Source organism: Hylobates moloch, unplaced genomic scaffold (assembly GCF_009828535.3).
Source record: "Hylobates moloch isolate HMO894 unplaced genomic scaffold, HMol_V3 SCAFFOLD_9, whole genome shotgun sequence".
NCBI classification, from domain to species: Eukaryota; Metazoa; Chordata; class Mammalia; order Primates; family Hylobatidae; genus Hylobates; species Hylobates moloch.
The window spans coordinates 89,780,735-89,801,381 of record NW_026652284.1 but is presented as its reverse complement, the minus strand read 5'-3'; the positions used below and the strand labels follow the sequence as shown (position 1 = coordinate 89,801,381).

Sequence of the window (20,647 nt, the reverse complement as noted above, 5' to 3'; positions counted from 1 at the left end):
CATTAAAAGTAAAATTGTTATTCCACTGTTCAATTCAATCAATCATTCTGAAAATGTACCTTCAGATGTCTCTTTGAGAAGGATTTCTGCTTCATAAAGATGGACTATAGCAAATTGGGCATGAAGCAGTGGTATATAAGCATTCTGTTTATGGACTTTTCTGCTCCTTGCCACCTAACAGAGGCAGGGCTGGCTCGACTCCTGGCATTGCATCTGCCTATGTGACTGCCAGCAAAGGATGTCCTCTTTTGAGTCAATAATTCTTCTGTGGAATGGCAGCATTCGCCCCACTCATTTCATTCATTCCAAGAGCTAGCTTCAGTCCCATTTTATACATTGGGTTCAACTACGTAATGGCCTCAAAGGCATATATTTGTGCACTGGGGGACACAACACGTTTTTCAATACTAATATATCTCTCTCAACACAGACAAATGGAAATATATCCAGTGTTCATGGATTGGAAGAATTAATATTGTTAAAATTGATATTGTTAATTATTAAAATCATATGGTTCTGTGCAAACACCATCCACAATATGTATAGATTTCAGGCATTTTTCTCTCTCTCTTCTTTGAAGTCCACTTCAAGTTCTACCACACTTCAGTATCTAATGAACTTTGTGTAAACAAGAATTTCTCTTTCTTTACATTCTATGGAAACATGTAGATATTATACTTAGGACAAGACATCAATCATTATCTTTTTAATGCTTATTTCAAGAACCTAAGGAATATATGAAGCAGGACTTTTGTGTTTCCTAAAAAATTCTTTGAAAAGCTTAATGCCCTTATTAAAGATTTTCCCTCTGACAAACACCTGTTGGACTCCGGATGCCTACCTCATGACTAAAGAGATACTGACATTGTATTTAAACTTAGTCTACAGTTGCCCTCACTTTATCCATTGATTGATCAGAGTATTTGAGGAGAATTAGGTCCATATGCTCAGGATCTGATGCCAGAGATATATACTTCAAAAATGATGTTGATGTTTTCTATTAAAAACGGAAGACTATGACTTCCTACACACACACACACACACACACACACACACACACACACACACACACCCTTTTTCTTTAAGACAAGGTCTCATTCTGTCACCCAGGCTGGAGTGCAGTGGCACAATCTTGGCTCACTGCAGCCTGGATCTCCTGGACTCAAGCAATCCTCCACTTCAGCCTCCTGAGTACTTGGGACCACAGGTGTGCATCACCGTGCCCAGCTAATTTTTGTATTTTTTGTAGAGATGGGGTTTTGCCATGTTGCCCAGCCCCCTCCTTTTTTTAACATAAGATCATTCCAGTTCCACAGGAAGGATAACTCTGATATGCTCCCACCCACCTGCCTAGTCCCATCTTTTTTCACCTTTCTGCCACTGTCCCAGTGAACACAACTGATTTCCTCCTGATAGAGTCCGGGGACCTAGCTTTGCTGGAGCACCTCCAGGTCTACACCCTGGCTGTCTCCCACTTCACACTTCTTGTCCTCTAAAATATAGTTTTCAAAACCTTTAACAAACAAGGTTTCCTTTCCAGTCCAACATATGTCAACAATTTTTAGAGTATATGAATTTCTAAACTTATGAATTGGGAACTGGCTGATGCATTTTGAAAATAGTGTTGGGGGCCAAGCAGGGTGTCTCATGCCTGTAATCCCAGCACTTTGGGAGGGAGGCCTAGGCAGGAGGATTGCTTGAGCCTAGGAGTTCAAGACCAGCTGTGGCAACATGGCAAGACCCAATCTCCACAAAAACAAAAAAATTAGCTGGGCGTGGTGGTGCACATCTGTAGTCCCAGCTACTTTCAGCGGGGAGGCTGGGGTGGGAAGATCACTTGAGCCCAGAAGGTGAAGGCTGCAGTGAACTGTGATGATCCCACAGCACTCCAGCCAGGGTGACAGAATCAGACCCTGTCTTAATAATAATAATAATAATAATAATAATAATAATAATAATAATAATGATGTTGGGATGATATAGAAAACAGGACAATTGAAATTGCAGATTTGAGCAGCAGCCTTTGCATCAAGAAACTTATTCCTCCATCAAGACTGCCCTTTCTTCCCATCTAACTATTCTACTCTCCATTAACATCTTGCCTGTTTTCATTTCTTGTCTTTGTTTTGTTTATGGTCAACATTTGGTTCTATTTCCAACTTTGGATCATTTTCTCACTCCCTCTGTCTGGGTGTCAAGAGGAGACGCTGGTTCTCCCTCACGCTTGTTCCACACATGGCAGTTCTGAGTCACAGAGTTCTAGTCTATGATGGGAAGAAAATAGTGCTTTCCATATCTTATTATAATAGAATAATGCTCTCCATATCTTATAAAATGATGGAAACTTACATGGCATGTATTAAAGTAGCATATAAACTGTATAGACCTATATAAAATGAAGCTTGTGATGTAGCTATAACAGAAAAAAAAGCACAAAAAAAATCTTTTCAAGATATGTAGATCCCACCATGGTTATTTTTATGAGAAAAGCTTTACATGAAAGAAAAACTTCTAAAATTGTAGAGAAAAAATGTTCTGTCTTCAGTGGAGTGATGGTTACATGACTGTATACACATGTTAAAACTCACTGAACTGTGCACTTAAAAAGAGTGAATTTTACTTTATGTAAATTATAGTTTAATAAACAACAACAATTTATGGGGAGTACTTTATAAAATAGAAAGGTGTGTCTCTGTGTATGTCTTCACTATTGCTTCTATTGTAAATGAAATATTGTAAATGAAATTTTTGTATGTACTGTGTATGAAAATGCAGTCACAACTGACATAAATTTCAGAAGATATAAAAATTAATAAAACTCCAAAACTAATTATATAGAACTAAATTGTGTTTAAAGGCATGACAGTTGCAGTCATTAAATAGCCTTCTCTAGGTCCATTTTGTTTCTTCCTTTATGTTTCTCTATTTGCATTTCTTTGTGCCTAACTTTTGGCACAGCAAGCATTATTTCAAAATCTCTCTACTTCCTTTTCTTTCAGTGATCAAACTATAATGACTATATTGTGATACGCCTGTCTCTTTCTACCTTCCAGCATAACTAGGAACATTATTAGATTTAGTAATATATAATTTAAATTCTAAAGTTTACCACTGTTTTGTCTTTTTATGGTTATGGGTGATTATGTCATGACCAGTTGTTATTTTCATAATCTGTAGATTTCTTTAAAACATGACTATTTCTGTTGGATGTACACGTGTAGAATAGGAAAACTGCCATTTACATCCATTGTGCACATGATTTGCCCTCATCTCCCCAAACAGACCAAAACAAAAACATAACACCCCAAGAAATGGATTTGTCTTACCTTTGTAGTTTATATACCATGGTATAACGTCATTTTCAAATTCATAGCGTAACTTACTTGTTTCCATAAGCAAAGTTGTATGTAAATTGTGTATCAGTGCTTCTAGTAATCTTGCTATTGTCTTGGTACTGGAATTTTAGACCAATATAATTTGCCAGGAATCCCTTGTATGCTAAACATAACTACATAAAAATATGAAAAACATTGGTAACAATATATTACCATTACATTGTTTTGTAATGATTCAAATAAATTCATAGTCAATAAATATTTATTGAGCATTTTCTAAATAAAATGTACCAGAACACAGAGAAATGATTAATTTCAGCCAGTTAGCTGCAGAAGAATTGGGAAAGATTTTACAGATGAAGTGACGTTGAGGTGACCTTACAATTAATGATAATTCTCTATAATTTTTTTAGGTATAATTTCCTTTAAAACTGGAAACAATTCACTCTCTGTAAGAGATGAGTTATGTACTAACTCTAAGCTACTCAGTAAATTTAAAAGTCCAATGCACATAGAAAAGAACAGAGGTAAACATTCAGGCAGATTAAATGGGACGTAAATATCATTGAACATTTAGAGATAAAGATGAATGTCATTGTAAAATAGTAATTAAATACCAATTTTAATGGTCCCCAAGTCCTTAAGCATGCCAAATGTATTAAGAACTTTCAATTTTAGGATAGGTGCCACAATTTGAGAATTTTAAAATAAGAGAAAGGGTGAATTTATGATTAACAGTGTTAAAACCCTCACGAAAACTGCCATCTCCTCTGCTCCTAATTTTGTTTTACTTTTCCCTGACTGGATACCCAAGATCGTCCTGCGACGGTTAGCCATTTTTCTTTCTTCTTAATTAACGAAGAAAAATGATGAAGCTTATACATTTTTAATTATTTTAGTATTTAAACTTGTGTGCAAATAATTTTTTCTGAAATTAAAAGAGAAATATAATGCATGATAATGGTACTATATACATATATATAGTATATATTTATTATTTTGAGAATCCTCAGAAGAGGAAACCACAAGCACCCAGAATTTACACTATAGTGCCTGTTACAATATGACATACTATTCATATGGCAAGCATTTTTCCTTGTCTTAAAATTTCATGAAATTTTATTACCAAGATATTTTCCAGATTCAATTAGCATATCATTTTGTTGAGCTTACCTGATTATAAGGAAACAATAAAATATCTCCATATGGTCGTCTGTTTGGTTTAACATCTGCTGAGTCAAAAAGAACAGCTGGGTTTTTCAGGGAATAACGACCACAGTAAGCATCAGTTTCAGCTGTCTTCTGCCCTCTGTTAATATGTTCCTACCGAAACAATAATATTTCCAATGAAAACATGATTTATTGTTCTGTTTTTCCCCCAGTGTATGCACCCAAACCATTCAAGGTTCAACCCAGATCCCATTGTTTCCCCGATTACTTTAACTTGAGATGTTTTCTTCCTTGTCTGAAATCTAAAGCTCTCATTCGGATCCATAATTATATAATCCCTTATACCAGTATTTGACTAGTTCCCAAGTTCGACTTTTTTCCTTACATTATGAGCTCTTTACGAGTATTTATTCATTCTTTCCATGAGTGTTTATGCAGTGTTTACTGTGTGTCAGGTTGCTGCTTGTTGCGTGTTTGCTGTTTAATCTTCAGGATTCAAGTGGTAAAGAACCCCATCCCTGTAGATAGAGGCCACCCGTCTAAGACAAAGAAGCCAATGATTATCATACTAAGTCTCAAGGGAGGCATCTAACTCACATAAAAGCATCAAGAAAGATGACTCAGGGGAAGTGACAAATGAGTTAAGTCTTTCAAGATAAATAGCAGTTGCTGGAATGGAAAAAAGGTGTCAAAGGCACTGTGCAATTGGTAAAAAGAAAGTAGGGGCTTCAGAGAGAGGCCAAAATATGTGCAAAAAAGCAGAGGTGTGAGAGAGCATGGTGCTGGGAATGCAAACTGTAAGGTTAGGTGCAGCATGGAAATGCACGTGAGGGTGGTGATGAGAGATGAAGTAGGAAAGGAGTAGGAGGTAAATTACATGTGCCATCCTCATGGCTGCTAGTACTACGTTCAAAATAGAACATAAATACACATATGTTTATTAAATGAAGCTGAAAGGGTCATCTATTGAATGGAAAGATATTTTTCTCACTAATCTGCTCATGAAAAGTATCATGAGAGATATTTTTAAGGATTTATATTCATATCCAGGGTATTAATCTGAATTAAATAACTAGAGTATACATTTTTTGTTCTTACAGTTTTCACTTGGAAATAGCAAATAGCTGGCTTCCTGAAGTCTTGAAAATGAGAATTAGAAAGCACATTTTCAATTTTCTTCCTTTACTCTATATTAAAGAAAATATCTCATTAAGAAAGAAATAATGACTGGGCCGTGTACTAATTAACCAGAGTGTTATGCCGAGAAGCAATTATATAAAACTACATAATACATAAAAACATATAACGCCCCACCATAAATTATAATCTCTGAAGTCAATGAGGAGAAAGGATATACTGTGCATCCATGTTAAGAAAACACAAACCAAGGCCGGGTGTGGTGGCTCACATCTGTAATCCCAGCACTTTGGGAGGCCGAGACGTGCAGATCACAAGGTCAAGAGATCAAGACCATCCTGGCCAACATTGTGAAACTCCGTGTCTACTAAAAATACAAAAATTAGCCGGGCATTGTGGCACGAGCCTGTAGTCCCAGCTACTCGGGAGACTGAGGCAGGAAAATTGCTTGAACTTGGGTGGTGGAGGTTGCAGTGAGCTGAGATTGTGCCACTGCACTCCAGCCTGGAGACAGAGCAAGACTCCATCCCAAAAATAAAAAAATAAAATAAAATAAAAAAGAAAGAAAAAAGAAAACACCAACAAAATGACATGATTTTGATCTGTGTCCCTACCAAATCGCATGTTGAATTGTAATCCCCAAAGTTTGAGGTAGGGCCTGTTGGTAAGTGATTTGATCATGGGGGTGGATTTCTCATGAATGGCTTAGCACCATCCCGTCGGTGCTGTTCTCATGGTAGTGAGTGAGTTTTCACAAGGTCTGGTTGTTTAAAAGTGTGTGTCACTGCCCCACTCTCTTCTCTTGCTCTTCACCAAGCCAAGTGACATGACTGTTCCCCCTTTGCCTTCACCATGATTGAGAGTTTCCCAAGGCCTTCCAAGATGTCGAGCAGATGCCAGCATCGTGCTTCCCACACAGCCTACAGAACTGTGAGCCAATTAAACCTCTTTTCTTTCTAAATTACCCAGCCTTAGGTATTTATTTATAGCAATGCAACAATGGCCTATACACAAAATAAACAAAAACACGGCAAATCTTACCTTTGATGAGCTTTCCTACTTTCTAGCAAGAAAATTCATAAGTGGTAAAAATTTTTTAACAAACAAATCATAGAAGGCACTACCAATAGCACTTACCAACAGCCCTTACAATAAATGTATAACAAAGTCATTTTTGCAATTTGTCTGTGAATCACAAAGTTATTACTGCTACTTCAAAAGAGAAATTATAAAATTTCAAACCATTATATAAATTCTTATTAGGTCAGTTTCACAATTCATTAAATATTTCATACCAGATTAAAATCAGTTTCATAGTCTCTGAAGTATTTCACAACAAATCCTTCTTCAAAATTTGCAATTTGTGGTGGACACTTAGTGCTAACCATTTCTTCCACTGCTCTCTGAAACTAAATTAACAATATAAACATTAGTAACTTCTGTTCATGAAAAGTTAGAACACTAGTAATCCTACTACTGATTCTACTAATTAGTTTTAATAGGACATTTTCATAATTCCCATATTTTAGTCATGATTATGAGTTAATTTTCTAAATAATTTTAAGTTAGTGTGATAATTTTAGTGTCTAATGAGTTTTCAAGACTTTTATTCTAGGATAAAAATAGTTACATACAATTGGCTAATAATAGCATACTTAGTTATAAGGCAGACATATTTGTTTAGTAGCTTTTTAAAGAGAGCAATGAAGGAAACCTAAATTAATTAGTACCCAATTAGATAGATTCAAAATAAATAATTTTTCCAACTAACTCAAAATTAACTGGAAAAAAAAAAACTATACACTCCAATGGATTCTGGCCAACATGGTGAGACCCTGTCTCTTTTAAAAATATAAAAATTAGCTGGGCACGTGGCACACGCCTGTAGTCCCAGCTCCTCAGGAGGCTGAGGCAGGAGAATCGCTTGAACCCGGGAGGTGGAGTGTTGCAGTGAGTGGAGATCACACCACTGCATTCCAGCCTGGTGACAGAGCAAGATTCCGTCTTGAAAAAAAAAAAAAAAGATTACATGCATATACTTTAAGCTTGTATTTATAATTCTTCAAAAAAATAAATTATTGCAGATTATGCAGAAATTAGTACATATTCACGAATCTCCTATAATTTCCAAATCAATTTCTCCAGCAAAGCACAGAAATAATTGTCGCTTAGAATTAAGGGCTTGAGACAATATACACTCTTTAACCCGCAAACAAATATTAACTTAAATTCATTGTCAAGATAGTTGTCAAAATGTTGTAACTCACAAGCATTCTTTCTTTATGAACAGCTGCCCCCTATGGAGATACATTAGGCCCTATTGGCACAGACCTAAGAACTTCCCTTTCCTTCTCTTGTCTTTGCAATATTTTCTCCCTTTTCTCCTCACTATGGGTAGGCTCCAACCTATCACGCCAAATAGAAGAATGTATTACTCCTCCTTAAAGTGCTCTTTATAAAAGGTTGACATTTACATGGTGTTCTGTTTAAATGTCTCTCCTCTTTGAAAGGATGCTCCACTTTTTTGTTGAGTAAAGTCTTAAAATTTGCCGAATTAGGATTTGGGTACCATATTTCTTAAGGTCTCTGCTGAAGCCTTAAAATTTCTCTCTGATGTATAAAAATACATCAATAAAATAATAGGATATTTAAACTAACCAAAACTTTATAGCTAAGCTTTTATTGCACTACATCTCTCAAGGAATTTCTGATTTTACAGGATAACAAATTGGATTTTGAGTGAAGAACAACTCCAGTGTGCATAGAGGGACTCAAAGCTTCTACACATAGGCAGGGCAAGGCTTTGGAACCTTTGAGATATGCCTTGTCTGGAAAAAGGGGTGGCTGCACTAGGTTGACTCTTAGTCTCCTTTCAGATAAAAGTGTCCACAATATGTAAATTGTGATGAGTTGATCAGGTGATAAATAATTTGCAGTGATTTTTTTTTTGAAGTAATGTCTCTTTCCCATCTGTCTACAAATGGCCCATGAATGATGTGAGAGGGTGCAGGGAAAATGCGTGATAGAAACATTCCTACAGCGTACTTCAGCCTCTGATGACCATGGAGTGAGCGGCTTAGAAGCGATCCCATCCCAGTTCAGTGTGAATGTCTCCAAGTTGGGTTTTCCTTTGGTTTGTTCTGTAATATCCAGTGTGACATTATTCCCTTCAACTACTTCATAACCAAGCAGATCAAAGTCTCCTGAAATTAAGTGCCAAAGAGAATTTGTAGAAGTTAACTAATAAAATGCCTATATATATAACTATATATATTTATATATATTAAATAGACACTTAAATGTAGCCAAATTGGTTTCATTATCACAAAAGAAAGAAGAATGGGGACGATATAGATCCTTAAATTTGAGCAGATTTATCCATAGCATAAATAGCAAAACAGACAAAGTGCTATATATTTAAGGTGCTGTTTCTATGGCTTAAAAGGAAGTATTGTAAGATAAACAGACAGATGTATTAGGACCATGAGATAAAGATCAATGAGCAGTAGGATATTCAAAAAATTCTTTTAGTTTTGTGCTAGTACCATTATTTTAGTGCAAATGCTCAGCTGGAATATTGCCATTTTCTTTAGACATGAATTGGGCACGCAGCTGAATTCCAGGAAACAATCTCCAACCTGTGAGGTTTGTTCATACCATGCCACTTAGATGATAATCATTGGCTTTGCCACTTTGAGAGGAATAAGGCCTGTCCTCAAATGTCTCTCCTCTTTGAAAGGATGCTCTACCAGTGGAATCTCATTGATCTTTTTGACCCTTTTTGTTGGGTAAAGTCTTAAAATTTTCCCAGTTAGGATTTGGGTACCATATTTCTTAAGGTCTCTGCTGAAGCCTTAAAATTTCTCTCTGATGTATAAAAATACATCAAAAAGGATATCCATATGTTTATTCATAAGTATTTTGACAGTCTAACTTTTGTACACTTTTTAAAACTTAAATTCACGTAAAATCAAATTCTTTATCCTCCACTCAACAATCAAATAAACAATTTCATAAAATGAGACATTAATATTTAAGTAACATTTTACCTACATATTGAAAAATAATGATTGCCCAAAGAAAAGTAAACACACACACATACATACACACACATTCAGGGACCTGCTTTCTGAGCTAAATATACCAAATAGCCAAATTAGTTGTGAAGTCTGACTTGAAGGCAGAATGTCTATGTCAATATTTCCAAAAGTGTTTTGTGTAAAACATTAATAGGAGGTTAATAGCTATTACTTGAAAAAAGATGGAGATAAAAAATAAGTTTGCATTAAACACAGGTGAATTGATTTTTTCTTTTTCCTTTTTTTTTCTAAATACTGCAGGACTCCTCAGGGATTTTAATATTCCAATGAGCTCTGCCAGTCTTCAAGGAAGACCCATGGTATACAGTGTCTCCCATGTGAATTTGACCACAAAATCTTTTCAGTAGGCAAGATTTGACCAGATGAGTGTCTCCTGGGCAATAGTGATTTGCCTAAATTTTATTTTCAGAATGAATATTTTCATTACTTTTTACTAATTTATAAAGTAGGCTATTATATGGAAAATGCATTTGTAGTATGTATAGTGCATTTCTCATGCATTGGAGTTGTACATTCCTTGAAATACAACTAAAATTTAAATTACCATAGAAAAAAAACATTTAATTTCTGCTTCTCCTAACATTAACCAAGCCTTTTTCTCTGTCATCTTATGGAGCTTTTAGAGTGGCACAGGATATACAATTGTTTCCTACAGAAGTACAAAATTAAATACATGCTTACCTCTAGTTGATAAGAATGTTACCATGTAGACATAGCTCTGGGGATTCTGTGTTCTTATTACTTGAACTGTGTCCGGTTTTATAGACCAGAGGTCATTCAAGGCTGATTGCAGTATGAATTCAGAAGCGTCAGCAGGTAGGAATACTTTGATTGGATTAAAACAAACAAACAAACAAACAAACAAACAAAAAAGTTGAAGTCTTTCTGAGCTACCGCAGCCAACACTGATGTCTTGTATTTACATTTTTAAAGCACCTATACTCTGTATCATGTAAGTTATCACTTAGAGAAATTGTATTTTGAAACTGATTCAAGTTCAGTAATATTGACTATTTAATTAATTTGTGATCTCTTTGAGGACAGGGCTGATATTTTATTGTTTTAATATTCCCACAGTAATAATCATTGGATTTGGCAAAGAATAAGCAATCACCAATATTTACTGGTTTAAACAATTAACAGTAGTAGCAAAAGTTGTATTTTAGGATTTATTGTAAAATACAGAAATGCAATGTTGTTTATTAGCTGATAAATTGGTGTTCCATAGGCCTATCATTTAATTAAAAAAATTGAAAGACATGTTTACTTCTGTGCAATGATGAATTTAATTCCTTTTAAATTTTTTATTTTTATTTTAAGTTCTAGGGTACATGTGCAGGATGTGCAGGTTTGTTACACAGGTAAATGTATGTCATGGTGGTTTGCTGCACCTATCAATCCATCGTCACCTAGGTATTAAGCCCAGTATGCATTAGCTATTTTTCCTAACCCAATGCCCTCCCCGTGCCGACCCCACCCCTCAACAGGCCCCAGTGTGTGTTGTTCCCCTCCCTGTGTCCATGTGTTCTCATTGTACAGCTCCCACTTATAAGTGAGAACATGTAGTGTTTGGTTTCCTGTTCCTGAGTTAGTTTGCTGAGGAAATGGCTTTAAGCTCCATCCATGTCCCTGAAAAGGACATGATCTCGTCCCCTTTTATGGCTGCATAGTATTCTATGGTGTACCACATTTTCTTTATCCAGTCTGTCATTGATGGGCATTTGAGTTGACTATTCACAATTCCTATTTTCTTAACTTACACCTATGAGTAACAAATATATAAATTCCATGTGCATTTAGATATATATTTATCATTATTATTAGAAAATGATGGTATATGCCAGAAAGTTATTTGCATGGATGTCATTTTCTATCCCAGTCTGAAGGCTTTTTTCCATAATATATTTTTCTGCTTCTTTGTCTAGCATATCATCAAAACTATATTTTCCAGACAGTATAATTTGACTACAGCAAATACTTTATAGCTACATATATACATGAACAGAAACAGTATCTCCCTTATTATTTATAACTTACCAGTTTTTTCCATATTATAGATTAATCTATATTGGTAAAGTGAACACGAATTAGCTTCCACACATGGGCTGGTTACCTTGATCTTCTGAACTTCATTAATTGCATTAGTTGTTTCCCAGTTTTCCAATGTTATAACCTATTTTCCAATTTAAAAAATTTTTAATATATGAAAAATATATATATATCTTAAGAGCATCATAATTCAGCTATTCAATGCCACTTTATTGCTCTATTTTACTACAAATGACAAGTAACAGCCTTTATGGTTTATCGTACAGATACTCAAAGTCATAATTCAATAATTGTCCATGACTACTTTCACCTAAAACAGTATCTTCTCTAGTAAAATTAATAATCAAATTGAGATCCTGCCTTCGGACATTTACTTTCTATAAGTGGAACTACAATCATAGCAAACCTGTACTTCCTGAATGATTGTCAACTGGGATTTGATAACTTGTTCTTCATTCACTGCATCTCCTGTTTGTTGTTCAGTATAAACATTTCGATACTGGTACAGTCCGACATCAACAAATGCACTTAATCTATACTCCTGCAGCAAGATTTCAATATAATATCTGGAAAATAGAGTAACTGATGAATATAACTTTTTTCCAGAACACTTGCCATGAAATTATTTTAATGAATAAAATATCAACATTATCTTAAAAGCCTGCCTGTTAAATGACTTATATTGTAGTATCTCATATTTTAAATATTCAAATGTTAAAATTTTCATAGCATTTTGCCAAAATAAAATGAATTATGTAAGATATCTGCATTAGTAGAAAGTTGTTCTCATTCATAACCAATTCATTCAGCTTAGTCAATAAATATTTATAGAAGACAATACTATTTCCTATACTCAAGATCCTGAAAAATAACCCTGTCCCTGGTATATAACACAGACAACATGCAGAGGTTAAATATTTTAATGTGTTCAAGAAAATGGCAGGCTTAGACATAGCATATATTTTATATTTGTCAGGAATAAAAGTTCCTACTTTCACGTTCCTTAAATTTGGCTCCATTTGTAACTTGGGGAATAAAACATTGCCTCAGGAAACTTTTACTGGTCAGAATTACTATGATCCTCCAATTAGCTGGATGGGATTTTCACTTTATATTTTGAATTCCTGATTCTTGACGTCTTCTGCCCCTCATCCTACTGTGTACCCAAGGTAATGCCTTCACTGAGCAGCTGTTAACAAGAGAGTGCAAAACTTCTACTTCTCCTCTAAATCTCTAGCAATGTCATCATTGCTCACATCTTTGGAGAGGACAGCTGGGAGCTTCCCTAAATTGTCTCACATCACTCAACATATATTCTTATATAGGGAGAATAAGTATCCACAGTTCACGAAAGAGTCTGAATGAGGGAAATTTGTCATGTTTCATATGTGTAGAATGATGGGGTTCTGGATCATCGCCCGATGGAACTGATATTTGGGGATTATATCAGGCTCTTGACTTCCATAAGAACCTGCTCATCAGCTCTACTGACTTGAGATGACCAACACTAATTAAAGAGCAGAATTCAAAGAAGAGCCATTAAAATTTTGCATCCTTACTTGTGGCTTAAAACTATTAATTGGGTACTTTCTTTGTGCTAGACAATAAACTAAGCACTTTGCAGACATTATTATATTTAATCTTCACAAAAGTGTCATAAAATAGATGTTATTCTTTTATCCATATGAATAACAAACGCTAAGGGAATTTTAAGGATTCAAAATTTTTTAAACTAGTAACTGAGGGAGAATTCCAAACAAAATAAGGTAGCCAAAGAGATACGCACTAGATGAAACTATATGTTTAATATTTGAGTAAAATGATTTAGCAATGTGAGCCACCTTTGGAAAGGCTTGAAGAGCCACTTGACAATAAACCAGCTAGAGTGGCTCAATTTCAGATTTCATAGCCATCATTGTAAGCACAGTATGTAAATTCCAAGCTGGTTTTGCAGGAGCACAGATACCAGGGAGCAGATGTATTAGGAGTTGCTTTCATTCAAACTCTGTGCTCCTGCCAAGCTGGTAGACTGAACTCATTTTCCAAAACCAAGCCAAAGTCTGAAAAGGTACTGACACTTAATTGCAGTAGGGATTAATCAAGCACTCCATTTATCTTGACCTGGCCCAGTAGTTTTCATGGTTATAGAAGAAAATGTTTAATATTTAAAGAAGTGAAAGTAGAAGAAGGAGGATAAAAAAGGAATGAAACTCTTTCCCCATGTCAGTATTACTAAGACCTCAGCGAGAACATTAAGTGTGAGAACATTAATTTGCTCCCAGATTCCATTGATCCCAACCCTCCCTGTCCAATTCCATAAGATCCTCATGATGCTGCCTCTGAGCATAAGTTCATCAATATCTGAAAGGGTGATGTGGTAAACTTAAAAGAAAACGCATTCCTCCCATCAAGAAGGGAAGTCTATTTCTTCACTCTTGAGTCTAGGCTTGGCCACTTGCTTTGGGCAATGGGATATTAGCAAATGTGACACAGACAGAGTATTGCAGAGTGTGTATGCATTAGGACTCCCCTCTTTACTGCACCTATCAACCCATCATCACCTAGGTATTAAGCCCAGTATGCATTAGCTATCCACAATGTGGCAAACCGGGGCTAGTCTCCTGGACGATGAGAGACCATGTGCAATGGGATGCCCCAAATATCTAAGACTCAACCATGCCTGCTGAGGCTCTAGACATGTGAGTGAGGCATTCTAGGTTACCAATCCCCAAATAAACTAGCCAGGACTAAAAGAACAGCTCAGCCAACTATAAAATTGTGCAAAATAATACACACTTATTGTTTGAAGTTGCTACAGTCTGAGGTGCTTTGTTATATATTAAAGTCTAGCAGATGCAAATGCATCTTTTGATGTTCTTCATGTAACTCCATTCCACCACCTTCTCCATTTTGAATGTATCATGTCTTTTATCTTCCTGTTTCCTAGGAATTCTGGATGGCTTTTTGAATGGGATTATCTGGTATTTGGATGATAATCCCACTCATTGGCTCCTTGGACTTGACCTTTCAACACTACATGATATGCTTTTTCAGTTCTGGCAGTGTATTTTAATATTCTTTAATTTCCAGTACCTGGCTCAGGGCCTGGAATAAACCAGTTAATGACAAATACATATTAACAGTGGCAACAGTCTATGTGGCTTAGTGATTTTTCCCTAGCAATACTGAAGAGATCAGCTGGAAGAACAGAGAAATTAGACAGGTGGAGTGACTGGAAGGTCCAAGTAAACAACTAAGAACAGGATCGAGTACATTTCACAAAAGTGTAATTTTGCAACAGGGTTAATCTAGACTTCAAATTTCCCTGGTTAGCTGAATGCCAGTATTCTTGAAAATAAACACATTTGAATAAAATTATAGAGAATGACCAATTATAAATTAAGCCAATAAACTAATATCATTTCCACCAATAAAAATAAATTGAAAATATTTTAAAATATAAATTTAAAGCTTGTAAATACCACACAGTAATTTAATGACAGGAAAAAACCTTACTCTTTTCCTTTCTGCAGATGAATATCATCTGATCTTTGTGTTGGACTGGAAAAATAACTGTTGGCATTAGCAGAATGATATGCAATCCTCACCTAATCCCAGAGAGACAGAGACAAAGAAAAGAGAGAATTTATTAATAGACCTTTTCAACATTTATTTATTTATCATTTATTATTTCAGTCTTAGAAATTTCATTGAGTAGAAAAATGTAAAACGACTTTATATTTTTCTTTTAAGATCTGTTATCTACTATGCTATAAATTTTTTTTTAATTATCAAAGTTCACTTCATTCCTTCCACCCTTCACTAACATCAGCACTACTGTACCAAGTATACACAGATCATAGCTTTTCCATAATTAGAACTGCAGTGGAAACTAAGAAGATACATACCAGGAAAAAGCTAGTTATTGACAAATAAAATATTCTTTTGCTCTGTGGAGAACTTTGAGAGATTTAATCCAAATTAGATTGCCAAAGATTTCTAAATGATTCTGCATACTAGAGTGAGAGGACTTTGGGCTTCCCATTAGGAATGATTATACCATCTTTGGAGTACACATGCTTTGGAGTACAAACTATGATAAAAATTAGAATTCATAAATTACAGGTAGCAATTTAAACTTACACAACCAGTTTGGGAAGCAATCTTGCCACATAAGTCGAGTCATAAAATGTTCCTTTGATTTGATCTGTTAGTTTCATATTTGTGAAATTGTCCTAACAAAGCAACCCCAAATACAGAAAAGTCTAATGAACATAGATACTCAATACAGTATTATTTGTGGTCATAAAACACCAGAAGTAAATAAAAACTTATCAGTAGGGAGATGGTTATTTAAGCTTGGTAAACCCATGTAATAACACTACTTAGTCATTAAAAATGGTAATTATATAAATTATTTAATAAAATTAGTATTTAATACTAATACGTGAAAAACTACATATGAAATTAAATGTATAATTTTATTTATGAAAAAATAGAGAGATGAATTTTATCTCATGACCAAGTAAATGTAGAATAATGAAATATTTTCAGGTATGGGAAATTTTCCTGTAGGCTATAGGTTTTCTATCATCTTATATCTTGTATCATATCCAGGATAATAGCCAAGAGCCAAACCATATGACGTCATTTCTCATACAATTTTAATATATTCATTCATTTTGATTTAGAGTAAGATACATATAAACAGCACCATAATGTTTTTACAGTATCAAATAGTATTCTGAGGTTTCCCTACCTTATCTTCTGGAAGTCCAGTCTGGCTAAAATAAATAGCATAACGGTCATCACCTTTGATGTAGAATCTATAAACATCAGAATCTGGAGCCACCAAAAATCCACTAAAGCGTGCAACAAATGTGTCTTGTTCCATGGGCCAAATATAGGAAGCTGAATCTACCCAACTGGCACCCATGTATCCAGGCGTTTTTTCATTGTATTCCAGTATCTCTTCCAGATGTACTGGACGGCTATTATTCCACATCTCAAGCTTCAGGCCTCTCCCTCCTAAGTGTAATGAAATAAAATAAGTCTTTCATCAGGATCATAATGCAGTGTCTCAATGGCTTTCTATTTGGGTATTGGTTATAGATTCTGTATAACAATTCATATTTTTAGCATGTGTGCAAACAAAACAATTAGACATTCCCCTACAAGTGCCTGTAGCCAGAGGGCAGTCTGTAGTTTGTTCATTATTACTTCACTTATTTAAGCCTCAGTTTCCACATATGTAAAATGGAAGTAATAATAATATTTGCATGGCTGCTATAGGGATTATGTATAATACATATGTAAAACATCTGGCATTTAAAAAGTGCTTTATGTAAGATAATATATAGTAATTATTACTTATGATATAACTGATTTTGCAAAACTTCAAAATTCATGCCATTTTATTACAAAACCTTTGCCTTGACTATTGTAACAAAAGTAAATTAATGGCTTACAAAGCCATTAATCAAAGAAGAGAAATTGTTGGCTTTCAGATTTCTCTCAATATTTGTTTTACTTTTTTAAAAAAACATTACTTCTACTCTAGGATTTCTTCTCCTTCTTGGACAGAATCAAAAACAGGATACTCTCAATAAACTGTACCTATACTTGCCAGAATAAACCCTGAGATTAAAATTTTTCCTAATCAGAAACGAGCCATCTCTCTTTTTTTTTTCCTTCAACTGCAACAACAATTAGGCTTATTTCTTCCTTTAGCAGCCTTAAGTTTGTCTGTATATGGAAAATAATGGCTACCCTTCTTCAGCTGAATTTGGTTGAAGACAAGCTTGAGCACTTCAAACTTTTACAGCAGCAGTGTTTAGTGATGTACGCAATTTTCTTTAAAGTCATCAATTATAAATTATCAAAATTATTTTCTTAAACTGTTCATTTTTTTCTAATATTCAAACCAAAGAAATTTAAGAGCTTCATAAACAATTCATTTGGCTTCAAATGTGAAACAATGACACGATTATAAACAACTTTCACTGTGAAAACCAGATACGAGATACACACCACATGCAGACACATGTACAGCATTTCAATGGTATTAGTGTAGATAGGAAAGCAATTTCACTGAGCCACAAGGTGAAAGTCTGAAAAGAATTTAGAGTAACATTTCTCTCATCTCCTGTTTTCACTCCCACGTTATTCTAGACAAGTGAATATTTAACTTCCCCTATTTATCTTTTTTTAATCAGAAAAGGGCATTTAAAAAATTTCTATGTAGACTCTACCAAGTTTTCGTTATCATAATTTAATTAGAGATAAAAGCATAATTAAACTCTGTCAGTAGAGACGTGCTGTTTTCAGTAGAGTGTCTTGATAATTTAGGCTGGGTTTTCCTCCATAGGTGCAGCTTTGTGGCAGCTATTTTAATAGAAATATTTTCTAATCCAGAAAATGTAAATTTTAAAACTCAGAGGAAATTTCTTACAACTCTTACTATAAATTCTAAATTATAAAAAGTTTAAATAATATTTTTTACTAATATATTCTTTTTATGTAAATATAGAAATGGCTATTGTCCCTTATAGTAACTTACCTGGATATACAGTTTTGAGAATATGAGGTTTGGGGGGTGTCTTGCAACATATACTGTTTTCTGTGACATTAAAAATATCACAAGGTTCACCTATAGAGAAGACACAAAACCGTTACTACTGAAACTTCAGAATGCAAATCACATCAGTGTATCTTTAAGCACTTTTGCAATTAAAACAAAGTTGCATAAACAAGAGGCAAAATTGGGGCTCTTTATTTCCTTTACATATTCTCTATTAAAGCTTTTCACATAATAATTGTCACACTTCCACAAAGCAACATTTTTTTCTGGTGGAACATCACAAGCATCACAAACCTGAGATAGAAAATTTCATAATTTCTGAGATAAAAAATTTGAAAATACTATGTCTTTGCACAAAATGTCACTTCTGAATCCAAAGTAAAAACTTATATTTTGTTCCTTGGAGAGAAGTTGCTGAATAAACCCATGTCATTCAGAATTTACAAAGGTAGATGACCCTAGACCTCTTGGGTAGAAAAAAGTGCTGGTTTAGTCCAAGTTCTTCAAACGAAAAAAAAAAAGGGGATAATAATTGTTAAATGGCATTTTCACAGACAGACTGAAACCAAAATAGGAAAAAAGCCTAAAAGATAGCTATTGTAACTTTTACATAAGCACAATTAGACTTAGGAGAAGAGTCTATGTTTTAAACCTCCATGTGTTCCTCACAATGCCTCACATATGGTCAGCCCTCGGAAAGTATTCACTGAAATGGCAACTGCAGCCCATGAAATGTGAGGACAAGGGAAATGGAGAGAGATATTTTTGCCAAGTTTTGTTTGATAGCCTGGAAAATTTAAATTTTGACACTACTTTTCACTATTTTATTTGTTTGTGTGTTTTTTGAGTCAGGGTCTTGCTCTGTCACCCAGGCTGGAGTGCAGTGGCATGATCATAGCTCACTGTAGCCTCCACCTCCTGGCTCAAGCAATCCTCCCATCTCAGCCTCTCAAGTAGCTGGAACTACAGGCATGTACCACTATGCCAGCTAATTTTTTTTCTTGTTTTCTTTCTTTTTTTGTAGAGACAGATCTCCCTGCATCGCCTAGTCAGGTATCAAACTCCTAGGCTCAAGTAATCTTCCTTCCTCAGCCTCCCAAACTACTGGGATTACAGGCATGAGCCACTGCACCCAGCCGCTTTTGCTACTTTGAGTGTTTTATGGATGCAAGAAATTTGAACCAGAAAACAGTAAATAGGAACAATATATTAAACAAATCACCCATTTTATTGGAAGCAAAGGAAAGACACATAAAAATCATGTTTTCAAGAGATTATTGAGGATTCAAAATCTTGAATCTGGTTGCCATATTAATGGTAGTGAAAGATGATAGAAAACTAATATGTTCTCTTTTCAGATCAACAGTATCATAGTCGTATGCAAAATAAACATAAGATCAGATTATAAAACATAGTATATAAATTAAAAGTGCATTATGGCCCTGGTTTTAATGTTTAAAACATAAAATCTGGTCAGATTAATACATTATACAAATTTTAAATATTTATGGCCCAGGTTTTAATATGTATGCCAATGACCAGCAAGGATTCACGCAGACATGAAAGAAGACTGTATAACTATGACATGAGGTTGCTTAATATCCATTTCTCTTTTGAAATCACATTTTGGCTGGCCTGTGGGCAGAATCTGTAAAAGGTAGAAAGTACTTGAGCAAGAGGACTGTGGAAATGCATATGCCTTGTTGCATGGGCAGGCATCCTGTCCCCTGCCTAGCAATAGAAGTGTTGTCATTATGGCTGAATGGGAAGATTCCCACGATCACATTCACTTCTTTTGAGCTGCATAGCTCCCTACCTCTGAACAGATCTGGACAGGACACATAAAAGTGAAGCATAACCATAGAACCAAGCCCTACATGCATTTGTAAACAGATAACTCATTGAAATTACTGCTCTTTCCAAGGCCAATATCTTCAGTGATTACTGATGTCCATATGAGGCACAGTATATGAGAAGAGTATGAAGAGAATAACCCAAAATATTACTTTAAATTTCCTCACAATTAGCTAACTCGCTGAGAAATAACAACCATTCAAAAAAGGCATTTAAGAGCTTCTAAATTAAGGGTAGGTGTGTCCTTAAACTGTGGCGAGGAATTCATGGATGGCAGCTACAATGCTGCTACACAAAGCCTGTTGGTGCCAACCCTAGAGCTCAGGTCCTATTCACATGAGGTTTCAGAGAGTGACCCTTGCTGGAAAATTGCAATGGAAAGAGTATCAAACCCCATAACCAAATGACTATGTGAAAATACT

At 35.0% G+C, this 20,647-nt stretch overlaps 1 protein-coding gene across 1 annotated transcript in view; it reads right to left on the bottom strand.

The window, feature by feature from the left end:
• The window catches only part of PKHD1L1 (PKHD1 like 1), a 161,310-nt gene that overhangs the window by 113,353 nt on the left and 27,310 nt on the right, over positions 1–20,647 (bottom strand). The window contains exons 12-21 of the mRNA XM_032760273.2: positions 18,351–18,440; positions 16,551–16,819; positions 15,308–15,399; positions 12,198–12,357; positions 11,780–11,915; positions 10,424–10,567; positions 8,688–8,845; positions 6,938–7,051; positions 4,509–4,658; positions 3,384–3,508 (exon numbers count right to left, since the gene is read on the bottom strand). Of these exons, the coding sequence (XP_032616164.1) occupies positions 3,384–3,508; positions 4,509–4,658; positions 6,938–7,051; positions 8,688–8,845; positions 10,424–10,567; positions 11,780–11,915; positions 12,198–12,357; positions 15,308–15,399; positions 16,551–16,819; positions 18,351–18,440 (1,438 nt within the window). The remainder of the gene's footprint in view (positions 1–3,383; positions 3,509–4,508; positions 4,659–6,937; positions 7,052–8,687; positions 8,846–10,423; positions 10,568–11,779; positions 11,916–12,197; positions 12,358–15,307; positions 15,400–16,550; positions 16,820–18,350; positions 18,441–20,647) is intronic.